We start from the raw sequence: 22,865 nt of genomic DNA on the forward strand, positions 1-22,865 counted from the left end.
CGGGAGCATGCGCCGCTTACGTCATCTTCGCGCGACGCCGGGTGTGCCGTGCGTGCCGGCGACTCCTGGTGGATCCGCGTGATTTTGCGCAAGTTCTCCAGAACCGTTCGGGTAGGGAACTTGCAGGGACCGAAAAAGTGTCTTTGGAGCCCGGGTGCGTCGGGGGACCGTGGGGGCCCAGCGGAGGTAGGTGAAGGCGGCTGCCATCGAGGGTAGCCCAGATGTACCCCGGGCCTTGCTGTGGCAGCTGGCATGCTCCCCTGGGGCTTCCGAGGCGGCGCGCGAGAGCAGCTCACACTCCTTCCCCGGCTTCTGGGGACCCTTGCAGTTTAGCTTGGACCTAGGTTTTCATCTGCTATCACGCCGTCTCGTCCAGCGTTCTTAGTCCCTGGAGCAGTCCGCACTTCTTCGAGGCACGGGAGAGTTTCCTGTCTTGGTGTGGGAGGTCCTCTGAGTTGCGAATGACCCCTTCCCTGCCCTCGCGCCGAGGAGATGAGACGGTTTCCCTGTGATACGTCCAGGTCTGGTTTTCGGAAGCCTGTGCGGTAGAATTAAAAATCTTCCTCTTCTGAACTTTGAGTTGGTTCCTCACGGCGTGTGTTCGGTGCTGCCTTGTGTGGACCGCTCCCCGATCCTGCTGTTTGCACTGTGCGGCCCTCCCGTCCCCGCTCCTGATTGTGGCGTTGTAACCTGCAGACCGCTGCTTCCGCTTCTCAGTTGTTCCTGGGAAGTCTTCCAGTACTTCTCACCAGGCAGTTAGGTGCCCGTTGTTTATCCACTTGATATAATGAGAGGCCGGGTGGAGATGGAGGGGCGCAGGTCTGGCCCGGTGAGTGTTTTCTGTGTGTCCAGTGAGCCAAGAATGAATTTTAAAGACGAGCTTTTGTAATCTATTTGATGATGGAAAACACTAACTTTGGGGGCCGCTACCTGCAGTGCTGGCATTCCCATATGGGCACCGGGTTGAGTCCCAGCTGCTCCACTTCCGATCCAGTTTTACTATGGCCTGGGAAAGCAGTAGAAGATGGTCCAAGTCCTTGGGCCCCTGCATCCGCGTGCGGTACCTGGAGGAAACTCCTGGCTCCTGGCTTCAGATCGGCGTAGCTATGGCCGTTGTGGCCAGTTGGGGAGTGAACCAGCGGGTGGAAGACCTCTCTCTCTCTTTCTCTCTGCCTCTGCCTCTCTGTAACTCTGCCTTCAAGTGAATGGGTAAATCTTAAAAAAGGAAAGAAAACTTGACTTTGAACTTAAGTAAAATGTTATCCTTTTCCCTAAAAGAATTCATTCTCTGTCATAAATTAAATGCTTATTTTAGGGAGGTCGTTCATAAAGATTTTGGAAGATTTTTTTCCTTTCTTGCCATATGGATAATTTCCCAATATTCTCCATTTTGCTTGTCGGCAAGGTCTGCAATATTTACTATGGGTCCAAGGTGGTTTCCTGGAGGATGTGACCCTGAGTGGGACCTTAGATGATACATAGGAAAGGAAAGGGCGTTCCTGGCAGAGAGCAACAGGTGAGCAAAGACATGAGACCAGAAAGAACGCGCTGTGTAGAGGGGACTGTAAGCTGTTGGGAAGAAGACATGAGGCTGGGAAGTGCAGCTGGGCCCCGGCCACAGAGGGCCTTAGTGTCATGAGGGGCTTGGCCCGTTTTTCTGAGCAGTGGTAGATTTTGTAACAAAGCAGAGGCCAAGTGGTGACTCTGGAAGATAGATGGAGGAGTCCCGGAGACTGTAAAGTTGTCTTGTGCTATTTCACTGGATGTGAAGTTCCACTGAGTTAAGGCCCTGGAAGGAGAGATGAAGTCAGGAGGTAAAATTAGCAGATCTTGTTAGCATTCTGGCTGCTAGGGGTGAGGAGGTCAAAGCTGAGTCTAGATGCCTGGCTGGGAGCCTACTGTGGAGTGTGAGTGTACCTGCCGGTCTCTCCCTCACCATTGTATCCCTAGAGCCTAGACTGGTGTGTCCTGCACATCACAGGTACTTGAATGGACAAAAATTCAACTGCCTGCTGTTTTGATTTTTTTTTCCCAAAGGTTTATTTTATTTATTTGAAAGGCAGAGTTACAGAGAGGCAGAGGCAGAGAGTTAGAGGTCTTCCATCCGCTGGTTCACTCCCCAATTGGCCACAGCGGCTGGAACTGTGCTGATCCGAAGCCAGGAGCCAGGAGCTTCTTCTGGGTCTCCCACATGGATGTAGGGGCCCAAGAACTTGGACCATTCTCTACTGCTTTCCCAGGACATAGCAGAGAGCTGGATCGGAAGTGGAGCAGCTGGGACTTGAACTGGCGCCCATATGGTATGCCAGCACTGCAGGTGGCGGTTTTACCTGCTATGCCACAGCGCTGGCCCCTGTTTTGATGTTACTGATCTTTTCAGGCTTTTGGGAATAGATGAGGAGTAGCATCATTGCAATTATTTACTTGATAACATTGAATCTCTTTTGCAATCAAATAGTTTTGAAAGGTGATTTGACTTAATTACACATTTGTTCAAAGTTTTATTTTTATCCTATTCCTAATTTAGAATTTAATTTCAGAATTGCTTTATTACTGTTTTGTGTGCTATTTTTAAATTAACCTAGTTTTAAGGTCCTATAGCAAAACATTACCTTTTCATTTTAAGCTTTTAAATTTTATTTTAAAAACATATTTATTAATTTGAAAGGCAGAGTGAGAGAGAGAAATCTTCCATCTGTTGGTTTACTGCCAAGTGGCTGCAAAAGCCAGATCTGGACCAGGCTGAAGCCAGGAGCCAGGAACTACCACCCTGATTTCCCACATGGATGGCAGGGGTCCAAGCACTTGGGCCATCTTCCACTGCCTTCCCCAGGTGTGTTAGCAGGGAGCTGGGTAGAAGCAGAGCAACTGTAACTCAGTATTGGATGCTGACTTTGAAAGCAGCAGCTTAACCCCCTGCACCACAAATGCTGGCTCCTTAAATTTAATTTAAACATCTACATTGGAATATTAACCCTGCAGGTCAGGTGCTGTGGCATAGCAGGTTAAGGCTCTGCCTGTGGCGCTGGCATCCCATGTGGACACTGGTTTGTATCCCAGCTGCTCCACTTCCGATCCAGCTCTCTGCTATGGCCTGGGAAAGCAGTTCAAGTTGGCCCAAGCCCTTGGGTCCCTGCACCCATGTGGAAGACCCAGAAGAGTCTCCTGGCTTTGGATCTACCCAGCTCTGGCTGTTGTGGCTATTTGGGGAGTGAACCAGCAGATGGAAGACCTCTCTCTACATCTCTCTGTAACGCTTTCAAATAAATAAAATAGATCTTTAAAAAAAAAAAAGAATATTGACTTTGCTTTCCTCTTGTACCATCTTTAGACTTTTGGTAAATCAAGTCCGTGGACTATCCTCTTACAGATTAAATGCCATCTTTAGCTTAGTTTCAGGACGTTTTTGTATTTGCAGCTTTACGTTAATGTTTCCTGTTGTCAAAACTGAACAGTAGGGGCAGATGTTGTGGTACAGTGAGTAAGCTGCTGCATACCAGCATCCCTTACCTCAGTGCCTGGGGTCCAGTCCTGCCTCCCCTCTGCTCCTGCTTCCTGCTAATACACCTGGAAGACAGTGGGTGGTGGCACTCTCTCTCCCTGTCTTTCTCTCTCTTTCTGTGTTTCATTCTGCTTCCAAATAGTTAAATAAAAAAAAAACTGAACAGTAATCCAGTGAGCTTCTCTCTAGTTTAGCTGCTGCAAGTTTGAGCCAGACTTGTTCTCAAGTGTTGTAAGCTGGTTGCTAGGTGAGAACACTGTGTGCAGCCTCAGTGTGTAACTGAGTAGATGATGCCATGTGGTGGCCCTTACTTGTATTATCCCACTTCCAGCTGCAGATAATCTCTTCTGGGTTATGCTGAAATGGTTTGTGGGTCACTAATCTATAAACTTCCATTCAGAGGTGAAGGAAGGCATAGTGAATATTGTAACTGTAAAAGTTTATAAATAATATGTTCATATAAAATCTCTTCTCTTTCAGACTTAAGGCAGTCACTATAATTATTTCTAACATTAGTTCCAAACTACTGACCCTGGACAACAGTGCAATTATATGAAATCATGGCTGGTTATAAGCCTGTAGCTATTCAGACTTACCCTATACTTGGTGAAAAAATCACTCAGGATACCCTGTACTGGAACAACTATAAGGTGAGTATGGAAGGTGATGAAGAGGGGGTTTGTGTTTACGCTAGTTCCTCAGCAGTATTCCATGCTTTGGGTGCTCTGACAGAACGGGTTATTAAAAGCAGTCTATCAGCTTATAGTTGGGGCAGATAATTTGATACCTGTTTTCCCCTGAAATTTTATATATAAGTCCAAACTGCCTGATCAGTTTAGCCATATAAGTAACTGACAAAGAACAGATGATTAAACAGTGTCAAGTGAATTACATTTTAGAATTTGAATCTTTATAAGAAGATATTTTCAAGACTTTGTTAATCTAAGGAAGAAATGAAAAAGTGGTGTAGAATTAGTTCTTAGCATTTTTTTTTTCTTTTTTAAGATTAATTTTATTTATTTGAAAGGCAGAGTTACAGAAAGAGAGGGACAGACAGACAGATCTTTCATCTGCTGGGTTCACTCACCAAATGGCCAGCTGGGGCTAGGCCATTCCAAAGCGAGGAGCTCAGAACTTCTTCTGGGTCTCCCACGTGGGTGCAGAGGCCCAACCAAGCACTTGGGCCATCTTCCTCTGCTTTCCTAGGCAAATTAGCAGGGAGCTGGATCAGAAGTGGAACAGCAGGGACTTGAACCGGCACCCATATGGGATGCTGACATTGCAGGCCATGGCTTAACCTTCACATCAGAATGCCGGCCCCAGTTCTTAGCATCTAAAAAACCTTACAAATATTTTTTTTTTAAAGTGAACATTTCAGTAGAAAAATGGACAAAGCTTAGGACTGATAGGTTTGTGAAAAAAAGAAACATAAATGACCAATAAATATATTGAAAGCCTCAACTTCACTCACAAATAAAGACATGCAAGTTCAGACAATAATTCAGATACTGTTTTGCATCTATCTTAGTGGCATAATTGAAACATTTTAATCGTTACCTGACAGAGGGCAATTCATACAGACTGTGGGGAGGCAGTTTGGCAGTATCTGTCAGGATTTTTAAGAGGCACATACACTTGGGCCTTCTCCTTTCACAACTTGAAATATATTCAGTGGATATACTCTCCAAGTTTGCTAAAATGTATGTGTAAAAATGTTCATTGAGGTATTACTTGTAATAGAAATCTTGAAAAATCTATGTTCATTGGTAGTGGATTGATGATGTGTCACAGTGGGGAATCTCTTGTGCATATGAAAAATTAGCTGAGTCTTGTTATTAAGTTACAAAAAGTTGCAAGATGTGCAGTGGTCTGCAGGAGGCAATCATTTTTTGTCATTTAAACATGTGTTTAGGACTGGTATTGTGGCATAGCAGGTTAAGCCGCTGCCTGCAGTGCTGGCATCCAATATGGGCGCCGGTTCCTGTCCCAGCTGCTCTTCTTCTAGTCCAGCTCCCTACTAATGTGCCTGGAAAAGCAGCAGCAGATGGCCCAAATGCTTGGGCCCTTGCCACCCACATGGGAGACCTGAAAGAAGATCCTGGCTCCTGACTCTGGCTTGGCCCAACCCTGGCAGTTGTGGCCATCTGGGGATTGAACCAGTGGTTAGAGGATCTCTCTCTGTCTCTCTCTCACTCTCTGTAACTCTGACTTTCAAATCAATAAATATTAAGAAAAAAAAATGCGTGTTTAAATGTACACTGCTATGGACATAACTTTTTCTTGGTCTGGTAGGAATTGCAGTAAGCTCAAAGCTGAAGAGACAATTGGGTGTAGCTTTCTAGCCATTTTAAAATTTGCTTTAATGGCAATAGGGATGGTCTGGATGATGGGATATGAACCTTTTTGCGTTCATTCTGTACTTAAATACCACTTAATAAATATTACTAAGAATCAAAAGGAATGGTCAGTGAGAAATTATACAGTGTCTGAATAGGTCTTAGCAGCTGCAGCTCTCTTAATACTCTGTTCTTTTTCATTAAGACCCCTGTTCAGATTAAGGAGTTTGGTGCAGTGACAAAAGTAGACTTTTCCCCGCAGCCTCCGTATAATTATGCTGTCACGGCTTCCTCGAGAGTAAGTACCATATTCCATTTCCATTTCTTTTCTTTTGTGTATTCACTACCCGTCTTGAGCCGTCTGCTGACATACTGCTTTTTTATCTTGTAGATCCACATTTATGGCCGATATTCCCAAGAACCCATAAAAACTTTTTCCCGATTTAAAGACACAGCCTACTGTGCCACTTTTCGGCAGGACGGCAGGTTGCTGGTAGCTGGCAGTGAAGACGGCGGAGTTCAGCTGTTTGACATTGGTGGGAGGGCTCCGCTCAGACAGTTTGAAGGCCACACAAAGTACGAGGCAGCTGGTTTTCACGTGCTCTTGTTTGTTCTGTTGTAAGCTCTCTTGTTTGGGCTGTGAGCAAAAGCATAAACGCAGTTCAGTGCAGGTTATGTGCCTACTTATACTTGATTCCCTCGTTGTCCTAAGACAGAGCTTTTAACTTTGTGGTTCAGTTTCATGGGATGCACGAATTCTCTAGAATTGTATGTGGCATTTTTGGAAATGGACATTTAGAGAAATGTGTCACTTTTGTTAACTTCCCGGTGGGCCCATGGTGCAGTTGAGGCTGTGACTCGCTGATCTGAAGGGGCAGCCCTCTGGTGTAGGAATGAGCTCTGTGTCAGGCCGGGGCTGTCAGAGAGGCTCTCAGGTGGAAGTCATGGTAGAAGGTGGATTTTCTGTTTCTTTCTTTCTTTTTTTTTTTTTATTTGAAAGAGTCAGATAGTGAGAGAGAGAAAGACACAGAGAAAGGTCTTCCTTCCGTTGGTTCACTTCCCAAATGGCCGCTACGGCCAGAGCTATGCCGATCTGAAGCCAGGAGCCAGGTGCTTCCTCCTGGTCTCCCATGCGGGTGCAGGGGCCCAAGCACTTGGGCCATCCTCCACTGCACTCCCAGGCCATAGCAGAGAGCTGGCCTGGAAGAGGGGCAACCGGGACTAGAACCCGGCGCCCATATGGGATTCCGGCGCTGTAGGTGGAGGATTAACCAAGTGAGCCATGACGCTGGCCCCCTTCTGTTTCTTAATTTGCAGTATTTTGGAATAGCTGTTATATTGAAACTGTGTTTTAGGATTACCAATGTTATTGGTGAAATTTAGTATTGATTTAAAACCTGTATTTTTTGTTGTGTATTGTCAGGATTGTCTTGCCCCAGAAGTGAAAATTTTTCCAATAAAACAGAAACTCACTTAACATGATCCTATTTAGTGGAATCTTTTTGGAACTTTTTAAAAAGATTTTTTAAAAAATTTTAAGGCCAGCGCCGGGGCTCACTTGGCTAATCCTCTGCCCTCGGCGCCGGCACCCTGGGTTCTGGTCCCGGTTGGGGCGCTGGATTCTGTCCCGGTTGTTCCTCTTCCAGTCCAGCTCTCTGCTGTGGCCCAGGAAGGCAGTGGAGGATGGCCCAAGTGCTTGGGCCCTGCACCCACATGGGAGACCAGGAGGAAGTACCTGACTCCTGGTTTTGAATCGGCGCAGTGCGCCAGCTGTAGCAGCCATTTGAGGGGTGAACCAACAGAAGGAAGACCTTTCTCTCTGTCTCTCTCTCTCACTGTCTAACTCTGCCTGTCAAAAAAAATTTTTTTTAAATTAAAAGTGTCTTTGCTCCAGCATTTAGAACATTTACTTTCATTAAACAGCTAAGTAGAATTAATAACGTGTTAGAAAATACAATTCTAAGGCTACTGTTTAGTATTCTTTTTTTTTTTTTTTTGACAGGCAGAATTAGACAGTGAGAGAGAGAGAGAGAGAAAGGTCTTCCTTCCGTTGATTCACCCCCCAAATGGCCGCTACGGCCAGTGTGCTGCACCGATCCGAAGCCAGGAGCCAGGTGCTTCCTCCTGGTCTCCCATGTGGGTGCAGGGCCTAAGCACCTGGGTCATCCTCCACTGCCCTCCCGGGCCACAGCAGAGAGCTGGACTGGGAGAGGAGCAACTGGGACAGAATCCGGCACCCCAACCAGAACTAGAACCTCGGGTGCCAGCGCCGCAGGCGGAAGATTAGCCAAGTGAGCCATTGCGCCGACCATACTCTTTAGTATTCTTAATAACTTCATTGTACCTTTCTTAATTGGCTCTGGAGAAACATCCATTTTAAAGATTTTTCTTTTCTCTCATAATTTCTCTCTATAAACACTTATGGAAACTGAGCTACGTTTTTAGTTATTTGGGAAAAAGTGTTCTATGTTAGGCGGCTTCAGAACTGTAATTTTTTCTTGCTTTTTAATACACTGATCCTTGATCTTTCAGAGCAGTTCATACTGTAGATTTTACGGCTGACAAATACCATGTGATCTCTGGGGCAGATGATTATACAGTCAAATTATGGGATATTCCAAACTCCAAAGAAATCCTGACATTCAGAGAACATTCTGATTATGTAAGATGTGGCTGTGCCAGCAAACTGAATCCAGATCTCTTTGTGACAGGTTGGTGAACTCTTCCCTCCTGAAGTAGATAATCTCACAAGGATACACTTGAATGCAGCTATGGGACTCTTGGGTGGAAGGCTTTGCAGTTGTTTTTACAAAGGAATATGTTTTTGATTAATTACCCATGTAGTTTTTCATATTCTCCTCTTGGTGGTGATTCTTGTCCACCAGATGTCTTTGGAAACCTGAGGCTGTCTTGAAGACTTCATAGACCATCAGAACCTAACGGCTTAGGACCCTGGTCTAGCAGCTGGGAAGCAGACATCATGGTCTTTCTGAGTGCCTGTGCTTCCCTGTGATTTAGCAGGATGGTAGTCTGAAGAGAGGAATAGTTTAAGATCAGAGCAGGATAGATGCTGGAGTAAAGTTCAGTGCTTTTACATTTGGAGGTACTCTGTCTTCATGGATATATGTGTGTCTTTAAAATTCCATGGAAGGTTTTCTTTTGGAAATTTAAATTAGTGTAGCCACTGTGGAAAACAGTACAGAGATCCCCCCGCCCCCTTTTTTTAAACTTACTTGTTTCTTTGGAAGGCAGAGTTAGAGAGAGAGGAGGAGAGACAGAGAGAGATCTTCATCTGCTGGTTTACTCCCCAAATGGCTGCAATACATGGGGTTGGGCCAGACCTAAGCCGGGAGCCAAGAGCTTCATTTGGGTCTCCCACATGGGTGGCAGGGGTAGCAGGGATCCAAGCACTTGGGGCATCCTCCACTGCTTTCCCAGGCACATCCAGCAGGGAGCTGGGTCAGAAGTGGAGTAGCCAGGATTTAAATTGGTGCTCATTTAGGCTAGTGGCACTGCAGGTGGCAGCTTAACTTGCTGTGTCACTGGAGATTTCTTAAAAAACTAGAAGTGGACATGCCGTTTGATGCAGCAACCCCACTACTGGGTATATACCCAAAGTACATGAGCGCATTGTATCAAAGAGATGCCTTTACCACCATGTTTATTTTTATTTGTATATTTATTATTATTTTTTGAAGAATATTTGGTTTAGTTGAAGGAGTTACACAGAGGGAGAGAAATCTTCCATCTACCAGTCACTCCCCAATTGGCCATATTGGCCAGGGCTGAGCCAGGGGTTTCATCTACATCTCCCATGTGGTTGGCAAGGGTCCCAAGTACTTGGGTCACCTTCCACTGCTTTTCCCAGGCCATTAACAGGGAGCTGGATTGGAAGTGGAGCAGCCGGGATAGGAACTGACACCCATATGAGATGCCAGCACCACAAGTGGCAGCTTTACCCACTATGCCACAGTGCTGGCCCCAGTACCACCATGTTTGTAGCAGCACTCTTCACAGTAGCCAAAATGTGGAATCAGCCACGGTGCCCATCATCAGATGGATGAATAAAGAAAATGTGGTATATATACACATTGGAATATTACTGAGCTATTAAAAAAGAATGAAATTTGACCATTTGCGTTAAAATGGATGCAACTAGAGGACATCGTTTTGAGTGAAACAGACTCGACACAAATACTACATGTTCTTTTATATGTGGGAGCTAAAATTTTTTAAAAAAACAAAAACAAAAATAAAAATAAAGAAATGCCTGTATGTATCAGTATTGCTGCAAATATAGTTTTGTAGAAAACTTTGTTGGGGGCCAGTGCTGTGCCCAGCAGGTTAAAGCCATGTCTGCAGTGCTAGCATCCCTTATGGGCTCTGGTTCAAGTCCTGGCTGCTCAACTTTTTGATCCAGCCCTCTGCTATGGCCTGGAAAAGCAGTAGAAAATGGCCCAAGTCCTTGGGCCCCTGCACCCACATGGGAGACCTGGAAGAAGCTTCTGGCTCCTGGCTTCAGATCAGCTCAGCTCTGGCTGTTGCGGTCATTTGGGGAATGAACCAGCAAATGGAAGACCTCTCTCTGTCTGGCTCTCGCTCTCGCTCTCCCTCTACCTCTCTCTGTAACTCTGTCTTTGAAATAAATAAAATAAATCTTAAAAAAAAAAAAAAGAAATCTTTGTTTTATACCTTTGTCAAACCAGTGGTTAACAGTGTTATACTACAATAGTTTTAATGATCTGTGATTACTTTGAAATTTACTGTATATGGGTGAAATGGTCATTTTTCCATTCACTTATTATTTATAGCCATTGTCCATAGTCTCCCTAAACTAGAGTCTTTTTTACTTTCTGCTTGTTAAACTTCATATCAGGTGAAGCATTAAGCCTTTTTACTGTAAGGTAAATTTATGTTATCCCAAAAACTAAAAAAGGGAAAAAGAGAGAGGGTGGAAGAAAGGAATATTGTTGTATTCTTAGAATTGTATTTATGTGGACTGGCACTATAGCGCAATGGGTTATGGCTGCGGCGCCATCACCCATTTGGGTGGGCTGCCAGTTCTGGTCCCAGCTGCTCCACTTCCAATCTGACTCCCTGCTGGTGTGCCTGGAAGGGCAGTGCAGGATGGCCCAAGTCCTTGGACCCCTGCCCCAACATGCCTGGTCCAGCTTTAGTCCTTGAGGCCATCGGGGAGTGAACCAGTGAGTGGAAGATCTCCCTGTCTCTCTCTTAATTGTGCCTTTCAAGTAAATAAATAAATCTTTTTAAAAAAATTGTATCTATGGACTATGTTGAATGTTAAAAACTAACTAAAAAGTTTTAAGAAGCAGTGTTACATATTAATAATAAAAAACAATGGTAAAAATAAACAAAATTTTTGTCTTGGGGCTAGCATTGTGGCACAGCAGGTTAAGCTACCACCTCTGATGCCAACATCTCTTATGAACACTGGTTCAAGTACTGGTTGCTCCACTTCTGATCCAGCTTCCTGCTAATGCACCTGGGAGGGCAGTGGAGGATGGCCTGAGTGCATGGGTCCCTGCTACCCACTTAGGAGATCTGGATAGAGTTCTAGGCTCCTGGCTTTGGCCTTGTCCATCCCTGGCATTGTGGCCATTTGGGGAGTAAACAAGCTGATAGAAGATCTCTGTATGTGTTCCTCTCTTTTTAATTCTGCTTTTCAAATAAATAAATAAATCTTAAAAAAATAAAGTTTTTATGTGGATATACACAAGTGTGATTTTTGTTGTTTTAAACAGGGAAACTCACATCATACCAAAATTGTTGTTTTAGGGTCATATGATCATACTGTGAAGATATTTGATGCACGAACAGATGAGAGTGTTCTCTCTGTGGAGCACGGGCAGCCAGTGGAGAGTGTTCTGCTTTTCCCTTCTGGAGGTCTTCTTGTATCTTCAGGTATTTCTTTTAAAAGTGGCTTTCATCAATATCGTTGGTCTTGAACAGATAAGTCCTTACCAGTTACTATTTATAGTTTCTCAGTGTATACCTAACTTGCATGTGTTATATATAAACAACTGACAAATGGTACAGGGAAATGTTTATTGAGTACCCAACCTAAGCCAGAGACTGTGCTGTTACATATGCCCTAGACAATGATGAGGTAGATGTCCAATTTTACAACTAAGGAAATAAAAAGTTTTAACTAGTTTGTCCCGACTAAGTAGCAGATGTGAAATATCTCGAACTGCAAGAACCTACGTTATGTACTGACCCCTGTGCCGTCATCTTTGACTCCAGAAATGTATGTGCTCCTTCTGTACTCCTGCCTAAGGGGTCTGCAGCAGCTTTTGAAAGCAGGTTCTTTCAGATCTAGACTCAGGCTGGGTTTTTTTGTGTGACTTCCTTGATTGAAATGCTCTTACCCGGCAAATAGCCGGTGGTGCCAGAGGAGATAATGTGCAGTCAAAAGAAGGCTTGATTCATCTCTCTTCAGGTTGGCACTAAGGGTGTTTTGTTATTGCTCTATGTAGCATTAGTGCATTTTCATATTCGTAACAGAACCAGAAGTTTGACTTTTTTTTTTTGTCAATAAAGTAAAAATGTGTTGACATTAGAACAAAGTAAGGGTACTGTGTGGACTTGGTACTTACATACATCACTTTGTGTGTCTCCCCTCTTTTTGCTTACCCTGTTTTTTTCTATTACCGAGTACCTGTTTGATTTACAAATACATTGATAATGTCAGATGTATCTATGTTTCTTACTGTTATTTTGAGAAATGGAGACAAGACTGAGTTGAACAGGGAGATAGTTACCTGTATGCTGCTCTCCATTGTGCCACTACCTAACTGTGATCATGTGCAATCGCTTAATGTCTAGGTGTTGGAAATGAGAGAGTAGACTAGACCAGTGGTTTCAGACTGTCATCCCTCTGAACTGCATGTGTGAGTTTGAAAGTGCAAATTGTGAATTGGGTCTAGTCTCTGTCCCCAACAACAGAAGATAAGAACTGCACTTTCCCCTTTTCCCCTTTTGCTGTTTTCACTACCAGACTTCTGCCTGGTATTTTGTTGAGAGAAAATGCTAACTTAAAACTTCTTTGGAAATCATTTCATTAAATTGCCTGAAACAACCCTTCTAACTCAGAGTAAAATTATAGGGAAGTTTTCAGTTTTGTTGGGGTTCACAAAATGTTTAATAAATAAGATCTACATTAATCATTTCCATATCTTTATAGAATTTCTTTTAAAGAATGACTTCACTACAGTTTTCTTAAAATGAAATATTTCTAGTTACACTTGTTAATGTTGCCAGGTGCTTTACAAATATGAGATCATTTTATGGGTCATGACAGTTCTGTGAGGTGGGCTATGATTATTGTTAGTGACACACCCAGCAAGGAATAGGTGGGACGGCTTGTGGCGTGCCCAGTGAAGAATCCACTTTTCAGGTTTTCACAGTTTGAACATAGGTGCAGAATATTGAATTAATGCTTGCTCTTTTGTTCTCTAGGAGGTCGTTATGTTAAAGTCTGGGACATGCTGAAAGGAGGACAGTTGTTAGTGTCTTTGAAAAATCATCACAAGACTGTGACGTGCTTATGTCTGAGCAGCTCCGGACAGAGATTGCTCTCTGGCTCGCTGGATAGGTTAGCAGTTTAATTTTCTTTGTTCAGCATTACTAGTGTACAGGTATTTACTGTTTGAGAGAATGAATAATTTCATCAGTATTTGTGATAAAGATTCTGATGATTTCCACCAGGGGCAAAAAGGTTCAGTTGAAAAGTTTTGACCTTTGATTTTCAAGTAGTCAGTAGTTTCCTTCCTTGGCATAATTCATTGCTTTAACATATGTACTTAAGCAATGATATAGAACTATTTGAACAGTGAGTTTTTTTAAATAAACTATTCTATTTTTTTTAAATTAATGTGTATGTATTTTAAATTTTTTATTGTGAGTGCAGGTGTACTAGTTTATATTGTTTAAAATTTAAAACTTCATGTGAATATTTATGTACATTAATGTAGTACAAATTTTACTATTTTAACTAGACATTTCATATTTCATTAGTTAATATTCTAGAATAGTGATTCCCAGTAGCAATAAAATGTGAGTCACATAAGTCGTTTAGTAACCACATTCAAAACGATTAAAAAAAAAATCTAGGTAAAATTGATTCCAGTAATGTATTTGGGTTAGCCCAATATCTCATATAAAAATAAGTATAATATATAAAATATCATTTCAACATGAAATCAGTGTAACATAGAAAGAAATTAGGTATCTAAAACAAGTACAATAATATTTATACTATTATATTTTTTCAGTTTTAAAATTTAATTAAAATAAATTCAGTTCTTCCTCACTAGTCACGGTTCAAGTACTGGTAGCCACAATTTGGCAAGAACTATAGCATACTTCTAGGATTTACTTATATTCATTTATTAATAATTTTATTTTATTTTCCATTGTTGGGAAAAGATATGATTTCAGCATGTTTATTAAAAAGTATAAATATTCTAAAAGCTAGAAAATATTTAGCATTCTTAGGAATTTGTTGTGTAAATATACGGCAGATTCTCTGAAATAGTGTTAGTGATTTGGGACTTGGTTTTTAGAAGTGTCCCTAAAAAGCTAAGTGTCAGTTGACTATTTGCAGTGGTTCTCAAACCAGAGTGGTTTCTGTTCCCCAGGAGACATTTGGCAATGTTTGGAAACATTTTTGGTTTTGTCACAACTTGAGCTTATGAGACCAGGGATGATGCTAAATGTCCTACAGTACACAGAATAGATTCCTATGAACAAAGAATTCTCTGATCTAAAATGTCATAAGTGCTGGGGTGGAGAAACACTGCTCTTTTGACTTCCCAGGGTGCTTTCATCGAAACTTTATTTATTTATTTGAAAGAGTTACACAGAGAGAGGAGAGGCAGAGAGAGAGAGAGAGAGAGAGAGAGAGAGAGAGAGAGAGGTTTTCCATTCACTGGTTCATTCCCCCATTGGCCGCAAAGGCCAAAGCTGCACTGAAGCCAGGAGCCAAGAGCTTCTTCCGGGTCTCCCTCGTGGGTGCAGGGGCCCAAGGACTTGGGCCTTCTTCTACTGCTTTCCCAGGCCATAGCAGAGAGCTGGACTGGAAGTGGAGCAGCTGTGTCTGGAACCAGTGCCCACATGGGATGTCGGGGCTCAGGCCACGGCGTTAACCCACTGCACCACAGCACCGGCCCTGAAATTTTTTTTTGGACCAGAATTTTATCTCCAAGTGACAGTGGTTTCTGGTGTGTCCTTTGGTTTCTTTTATAAGTAGCTAGTCAAGATCTTTAAATATAAATCTTAAAGTTAGTGCTGAAATACAGTTCGTTTTTTAGGGGATTTAGTGATGAAATCATTTGGGATTAAAATTATTGGTCATTTTTTATTGATGTATAAATTTTAATATTCTTGAGTTTTCAGAAAATAGGAACTTTGCATTTTATGCTCATTTCCAAGATGACTTGTGACAAAGCTTTTCTTTCTTATCAGGAAAGTGAAAGTGTATAGTACAACTTCCTACAAAGTAGTCCACAGTTTTGATTATGCAGCTTCAATTTTGAGCCTTGCACTTTCGGTAAGTACTTTAGCTCTTTTTAAAGATGTTACCAGCCTTTTCTGTTAAAACTGGCATTTTAGGGCTTCTTTGGGTTTGAATAAGCCACATCAGCTGTGTAGACAATTTCGAGAATGTATGACTTGTCCTGATCACTTAGCCTGACTTGATTTGGGTGCTCACTCACTCTGTAGCTTCAATCTATATGCAGTGCTGTAGGCATTGTTAGCAGTAAGGGCTGGGCCTTGGCAGTTGGTAAATCCCTTTCTAGTTCATTAACTCCAGGTATGGTAAAACTCCAGGAAGGCAAGTAGACACTGAGCGAGAATCCACAGTGGGATGTGGAGGGGCAACAATGTGAATTACCTGCTTTTCTTTTCTGACTTCTTTCTGTCAAGTTTTGTGAGGAGTCGCTTGCAGGCAGGAGGGTATTTTCATAGAAATCTGAGTGGAAACAGGCAAAGCTAACTTTTTTTTTTTAAGATTCACTTATTTGAAAGTCAGAGTTACACAGAGAGAGAGAGACAGACAGACAGACAGACAGAGAGGTCTTCCATCTGATGATTCACTCCCCAGTTGGCTGCAATGGCTGGAGCTGTGCCGATCCAGAACCAGGAGCCAGGAGCTTCTTCCGGGTCTCCCATGCAGGTGCAGAGGCCCAAGCACTTGGGTCATTTTCCACGGCTTTCCCAGGTCATAGCAGAGAACTGGATCGCAAGTGGAGCAGCTGGGTCTCGTCGAACTGGCGCCTGTATGGCATGCCGGTGCTTCAGGCCAGGGCGTCAACCTGCTGCGCCACAGCGCTGGCCCCATGGCAAAGCTAATTTAAAAATGTTTTCTTTAACAAGACTAGGGAAAATTTCTACTGTTTTATTCTTTTTCTAATATGAGGAAGCAGAAAAATTATTTTGAAACTTTTCCAAGATGCTATATTATCTGTTTTACAAACTTTGCCAGTGATGTTTTATAGCAATTATAATTAAAGTTCTGTGAACATAGGGGAATCCTAGAGGAAAAACTGGTTCTGCTAACATTTTGGTAGATCATTGTTAGGCAGCGTTTCCCTGTCTGAATGGAACTATTGGTGCAGTTTAAGATAAGCAGAAAACGCACTATTTTGAAGTAAGGGCAGTACAAATTATGAGTTAGGAATACACTAACTAATTTTTCTCATTGCCATTAGCATGAAGATGAGACAATAGTTGTAGGAATGACCAATGGAATTCTGAGTGTCAAACATCGAAAATCTGAGGCAAAGAAGGAGTCTCTGCCCAGGAGAAGACGGCCTGCGTATCGAACCTTTATTAAAGGAAAAAATTACATGAAGCAGCAGGTATCTTTGTTTGTCTCATATTTTTTTACAAAGTGAAATTTCTTAGAGTAGCCAGTTCCATCTCTGCATGTTCTTGGAAAGGACACTTGGCATTTAATGTTATTTTGCTTTTCTCTACATCACAGTTGTCTACACATTGCCAAGTTGGGGACATTCCTGGTGCATCATGGGGCATAGGATTGCTTTATTGGGTCATAGCATAATGTTGTAGCGCTTTACCAGACTCACACTAGTGCCTTTCACATCCCTTCTGATTTGATCTCAACAACCCTGCAAAGTGGCAGAGCCAATAACGTCCCCACCTGGTGCTTGAAAAGATTAAGATACTAGGATGTTGTGATTGGTCCAGGTGTGTTGCTAGTAGCCAGTGTTGTTGGGATGAGATCTCAGTGTCTTTTAACTCGTTTATTTCTCTTTCTACCAAGTCACACTGCCTGCCATGTAAAGAGATTGAAACTGAGTCATTTTTGCCCAGAATTGAGGCAACTGTATTTTGTGTATATTAAAATCCTAACAGTAAGGACATGTGATATAGTTTAGAAGCACTCTGATTTTTAGAAATGCTACTTTATTATGAAAGTTTAGTTTCAGCGGAACTTCATACAAATAGTGATTTTTCTCCACTATGAATTTGCTTTTCCATACAGGATGACATTTCGATCAACAGGCCAGCAAAGAAACACCTAGAATTGTATGATAGGGATCTGAAGAATTTTCGGATCTCTAAAGCGCTTGACCGAGTCCTTGAGGTGAGTGAGGGGCACTGTTTTTTTTTTTTGTTTTTTTTTTAAAGATTTATTTATTTATTTGGAAGAGTTGCACAGAGAGAAAGGAGAGGCAGAGAGAGAGATCTTCCATCACTCCCAGTTGGCCTCAACGGCCAGAGCTATGCCAATCCGGAGCCAGGAGCCAGAGCTTCTTCTGGGTCCCCTATGTGGGTGCAGGCGCCCAAGGACTTGGGCCACATTCTACTGCTTTCCCAGGCCATAGCAGAGAGCTGGATCAGAAATGGAGCAGCTAGGACTAGAACCGGTGCCCATATGGGATGCTGGCACTTCAGGCCAGGGTGTTAACCCACTTTGCTACAGCACCAGCGCTGAGTAAGGAGCACTTTTAAAAGAATTCATTCCTTGCTGTGTACATTACCGTGACTTGTGAAGGGGAAGGTAAAAACCTGTTCAACAATAATGACTGTTTTCTTGTGCTGTCTTTCCTGTTGATGTTGACTCTGAAAATTTTTCTAGCCCAGTTGTTCCTTAAAGACACCTGAGATTACAGTTTCCATCATAAAGGAACTCAGTCGAAGAGGAGTGCTCGCCAATGCCCTGGCCGGTCGGGATGAAAAGGAAATCAGCCGTGTTCTTAATTTTTTGATAAGGTGTGTTTTTATTTTTATTTTTTTTAAAGATTTATTTATTTAATTGAAAGAGTTTCACAGAGAGAGGAGAGGCAGAAGGAGAGAGAGAGGGAGAGGTCTTCCATCCGATGGTTTACTCCCCAATTGGCTGCAATGGCTGGACCTGCACTGATCTGAAGCCAGGAGCTTCTTCCGGGTCTCCCACGCGGGTGCAGGGGCCCAAGGACCTGGGCCATCTTCTACTGCTTTCCCAGACCATAGCAGAGAGCTGGATGGGAAGTAGAGCAGCCAGGACTTGAACTGGCGCCCATATGGGATGCCGACACTACAGGTGGTGGCTGGGCATTAACCTACTATGCCACAGGGTCAGCCTGGAGACTTTTATTTTAGTTTGATCTTTCAGAGAGCTGCTGAAAAAATTCAGTTTATTTTAAAGAACTTTTTAAGCTTGCAAGTTTTATTAAACAGAAATTTTGCTTTATAGGAATCTGTCTCAGCCAAGATTTGCCCCTGTTTTGATCAATGCTGCTGAAATAATTATTGGTAAGTAGTTGATGAAACTTGAGAACTCCAACATGCTTGTAAAAGTAGAGGTGTCAAATAAACTCAAATTTGGAATTGGTTAGATTGAAATAGCTAGTTTTAATCAGTACTCCAAGAATAATAATACCAGTATATCAATGCATTTTAAAATGGGATAAAATGCTTACAGTGGTGTAAGTTTCAGTTCATGAGACTAGGTTTATTGTTTTTTATTTACTGGGTGGGAGGATGTTTCTAGTTAACGTGGTTTCTCTCTCTCTTTAGATATATATCTGCCTGTGATTGGTCAGTCCCCCATAGTTGATAAGAAGTTTTTGATACTTCAAGGACTTGTAGAAAAAGAGATTGATTACCAAAGAGAACTACTGGAAACCTTGGGGATGATGGATATGCTTTTTGCTACCATGACGAGGAAAGAAAGCACTTCTACATTGGAACATACATCTGATGGATTTTTAGATAACAAGAAGATAGAATCATAGTGTCTGCTTAATGAGACACTATAGAAGAACTCCTAACTTGGGATAGATTTGACTCTTATTAATTATTGGACAGAGAACCTACTTGATACATTTTTAAAAACTATTTACAGAAGCAGTTCTATGAAAGAGACTGGAATAATTGTGATTGGGCAATAAGTACATGTTTCGGAACATGGTTTTTCCGTGAAATGGTTTAAATTATTTTATGACATCTTTGGCTTGAAGATCTCAGTTGTCAATGTCACATGTCCACCTTGGATGAGCTGATGCAAGTTTTAATACAGCAAAGGTCTGTATCAACACTTGACATTCATGGGGGAGTTCAAATATGAACGCTCTTTCCAGTTGGGAATCCTGCCATAGGATCGGAGCCTGGCGTTTTACTTCTGTCCTGGAGAAGCACACAGCAGCACAGAGGGCAACACCGAGGAGCTCTGTCCACTCCAGTCAGCGCCCTCGGGGTTTGCTTCCCCTCTGCATGCCACTGGCTTGTGTCCTAGATCACCTGTGTAGTGTATCAGTGGTCAACCATAGCTAGCCCTAGCTGGCTGGGTGCTCAGAGTGTGATGAGGATAGATGTGACAACTAAAGGCTCTGTGTTCCATCCCAGGTTTGTATTTTATCTGACTCCTTACAAGGTCTACAGTAGCCGTTGGTAGGCCACTCTGTGTCTCTTCCCTTCAGGATGTAGCTTTTCTACACAGTTTTTGCCTTGCTTCAGGGGATTGATAAAATTTATCTCTTTCTTACAATAAATAGCCTTTCAGCCTTTTGTACTTACGTTTGGAGCTTATCTTGTAGCTACCTAACCTTCTGAAAACTGTTTAATCTGTATTTATATTATTTCTTCTGTCATTCCCAATCATCTCTGTTTCAGAACCTCAAACCAGAGCAGCTTGCTTTGAGAAATAGTTGTGTTGTGGAAAGTTTGGTGTGAATCCGACTTCTTTTATAAAGAGATTCTGCCTTTCTTCTTGGCTGTGTCGGTTCCTGATGGATAGCTGATGCCTAGCACAGATTTCATAGTTACTACCTCTCCCACCTTCCTCCAGGTCCCAGCCCATCTCAGCTAATAATCTGTAGGAAAATGTGTGGCTTTAGCAGGAAGAAGCTTCAGAAGAAGACTCTGTAAGGTTTGGGTTCTGTGAATTTAGATTTTGGGGGCTTTTTTAGTAGGAAAAAGTAGGATACTTTTATGTTCTAGTAAGGGCGTATGCCCCAAGGTAGGCTCTAGTTTCCCTTTTATAAATTGGTTTAAACAGTTGTACAGCACAGTGGCTCGTAAGAAACCAGCAGCTTCCTTGATTAAGAGTCAAGACCCAAAGTGGTGTTTTTAGGTTGAAGATTTTTTAAAATTAAATGTATATTTAAAAGCTTGTTTTTTTTTTTAAAATCATAAGTTTACTGATGATTTGCATACTGGTAGAAATTGATATTTTACCTAAAACTTAAGTGCCATCAATCGTGTGATGTGACATGAAGTTTTCTGTATGTTACTTCATTTGTTTCTCACCACAACCATCTAAGGTTGGCAGTCTTCAACACTGAATTAACCAAGGTAGTCACCCGTGGTCCCATGGTCACCAATGCTTTTATGTTAAGTTCGAAAGGAGTTTTTATATTTGTTGAGACGAATTACTATATACTGTTTGAGATACATATTTAGACAAGATTGGCATATTACAGTATGTGACATTGACTTTTTTCTAACTTTAAAGTGCCTAACAGGAGTTTTAGACGTGGGATTCTTAATTGAGAGGTATTTTTGAAATGTTACTAAGCCTGCAAAAATACTGAAATGTTTCAGAGAACTTAGAAAGTCACCACATGTTTAATTTATTATAAGAATTAAGCACTTGGGAAGGTTTTGCTTTGTTGGGTTAAGCATTTGAAGTGCTGTTTAAAGGAGAAATTTCTCAAATGTGTAAATACTAGTAAGTTGTTGAAGGAATCTGAATTTTAAATGTGGGTGGGTGTTACAAGGAATGTAGTCTATTCAGTTTAAATGAATTCTACCAAACGTTAATTGAAGACTCCCTTGAAAGTGACTATTAAGATGTACTCGTGTTCTAAATGGAATATTTGTAAGTTTAGCTGAAAAGCTTCAGGAAAGCGTCAAACAGCTTCACTTTAACAAGCAACTATATATGGTCTGTTCTATGAGCAGAATGCCCTCATAGACGCTATAAGAAAACCACTTACTGTTCAGGAGATGGCTTCATTCCCATTCTTTTGGCCATAGTTAACTGGGCCAGCACAGTACCTCTGACTCCAGCTTTCTCTAAATGGACCTTCATGATTGGGATTTACAATCAAATTCATGATCTGGGAAAATGCTGTTTTTGGGTCTGCAAAGAAAGATTGAATGCTAAGTGCACAGGAACAGTTCAGCATGCTTGGCAGATCAGACTGAGGGGAAAAAGCCGGCTCGTCCTGATGGCTCTCTGTGTCCTTTGTCTTGGCTGTACCTCCTCCCCCGGCAGTCTGAGAATCTCTTTGGAATCTTTGTAATAAATTTGCTTAGGTGAATGTGAGTAGGTTTCTTATGTTTCCAACCAGATAACTTGGAAGACAGTTAATCCTGATATTTACTGTGATACACACGTTAGAGACCAAGGAATTGGGGTTATAGCAAGGAACAAAATAGACAATACTCTGTGCTCTCTTGGAAGTAATCTAGTTGAGACAGATGTTTGGTGAAGGAGCTGTGATGTAGCTGTCAGGTGGTGCTACATAATGTCAACCCTCTTGGTGGGCAGCGCTGGGGATGGGAGCTGGATTGCAGTTTTAAATGGAGTTGTTGGGGCGTCGCTGGGTGACAGTTGAACATTTTTTTTAAAAGTACTGATTTACATTTTACTAGGCTGAGAGAGAACACGAGCTTCCACCCAGTGGTCACTCCCCAAATGCCCCGATGGTACACTAGGTGGCAGTGTTGGGTTTGACAACCGTGAGAAGCCTGCTTTTCCTCAGTCCTTTCTTGTGTCCCAGGGAGTAATGAGAGTTCTCCCAGAACAAAAATGAAGGTATTTGGTTATTGCTATTTTTAGATGCTATGCAGAAATATGGAAGTAAATCTCACCATGGCTAAAGGTTAAACTTTTCAACAGTATGGAATCATGGAAAGAACATGAGCTGTATTATACACTGGGGAAAGACCCAGCTGCTCTGGGCAGCAGCTTCCACATCTGTCACTGGGGCAAAGATGCCCTCCCTTGGGGTATTGTTGGCAGAACAAAGGCCATGCTGAAAGGAACGGGCCTCACCTGCTGTCCTGTGTGTATCACGTTTGTGATTATGCAAAGGTGACTTCTGCTGGGGCAATGAGCAGCTTCTCTTAGCTTACCTAGTGAGTAATAGCGCTGCGGTCACCTAAGTCAGTGTTAAGTTGAGGTTTTCTTTTACATGTATTATTAAAGATACTTTCTTAATTGATTTCCTAAAATAATGTAGTGAGGGTATTACTAATTTAACATGACTGCTTCCAAGAATTTTGAAAGTAAAGGATAGGGCTGGCGCTGTGGTGTTGTAGGTAAAGCTGTGTCTGGGTATCTATGTCCCATGTGGGCGCTGCTTGGAGTCCTGGCTGCTCCACTTCTGATCCAGTTCTCTACTAATGGCCTGGGAAGGCCGCAAAGGATGGTCCAGGTGCTTGGGCCCTTGCACCCCGGGGGGAGAAGTGAGAGAAGAAGCTCCTGGTTCCTGGTTTTGATCTGGCCCAGCCCTGGCCGTTGTGACCATGTAGGGAGTGAATCAGTGGAT

The 22,865-nt window shown here is 42.4% G+C and overlaps 1 protein-coding gene across 1 annotated transcript; it reads left to right on the plus strand.

Moving 5' to 3' along the window:
• The first annotated feature begins 28 nt into the window (after positions 1-28).
• UTP15 (UTP15 small subunit processome component) lies at positions 29-21,353 on the plus strand. Its single transcript, XM_062212245.1, has 13 exons — positions 29-186; positions 3,983-4,152; positions 6,044-6,136; positions 6,230-6,414; positions 8,371-8,549; positions 11,635-11,760; positions 13,318-13,453; positions 15,325-15,409; positions 16,572-16,721; positions 17,369-17,470; positions 17,966-18,099; positions 18,563-18,621; positions 18,886-21,353. Exons 2-13 carry the CDS (start codon positions 4,063-4,065, stop codon positions 19,101-19,103), a joined length of 1,557 nt encoding a protein of 518 aa, XP_062068229.1. The 5' UTR covers positions 29-186; positions 3,983-4,062; the 3' UTR covers positions 19,104-21,353.
• The last annotated feature ends 1,512 nt before the right edge of the window (positions 21,354-22,865 follow it).

Source organism: Lepus europaeus, chromosome 15 (assembly GCF_033115175.1).
Source record: "Lepus europaeus isolate LE1 chromosome 15, mLepTim1.pri, whole genome shotgun sequence".
In the NCBI taxonomy this organism is placed as follows: Eukaryota; Metazoa; Chordata; class Mammalia; order Lagomorpha; family Leporidae; genus Lepus; species Lepus europaeus.

Excerpts from the sequence above, each read along its gene's own strand:
- UTP15 (XM_062212245.1), top strand. The coding sequence starts at position 4,063 with ATGGCTGGTTATAAGCCTGTAGCTATTCAGACTTACCCTATACTTGGT. Across the intron at positions 4,153-6,043 it reads TGTACTGGAACAACTATAAG|ACCCCTGTTCAGATTAAGGA; the intron begins GTGAGTATGGAA and ends TTTTTCATTAAG. Across the intron at positions 6,137-6,229 it reads CTGTCACGGCTTCCTCGAGA|ATCCACATTTATGGCCGATA; the intron begins GTAAGTACCATA and ends TTTATCTTGTAG.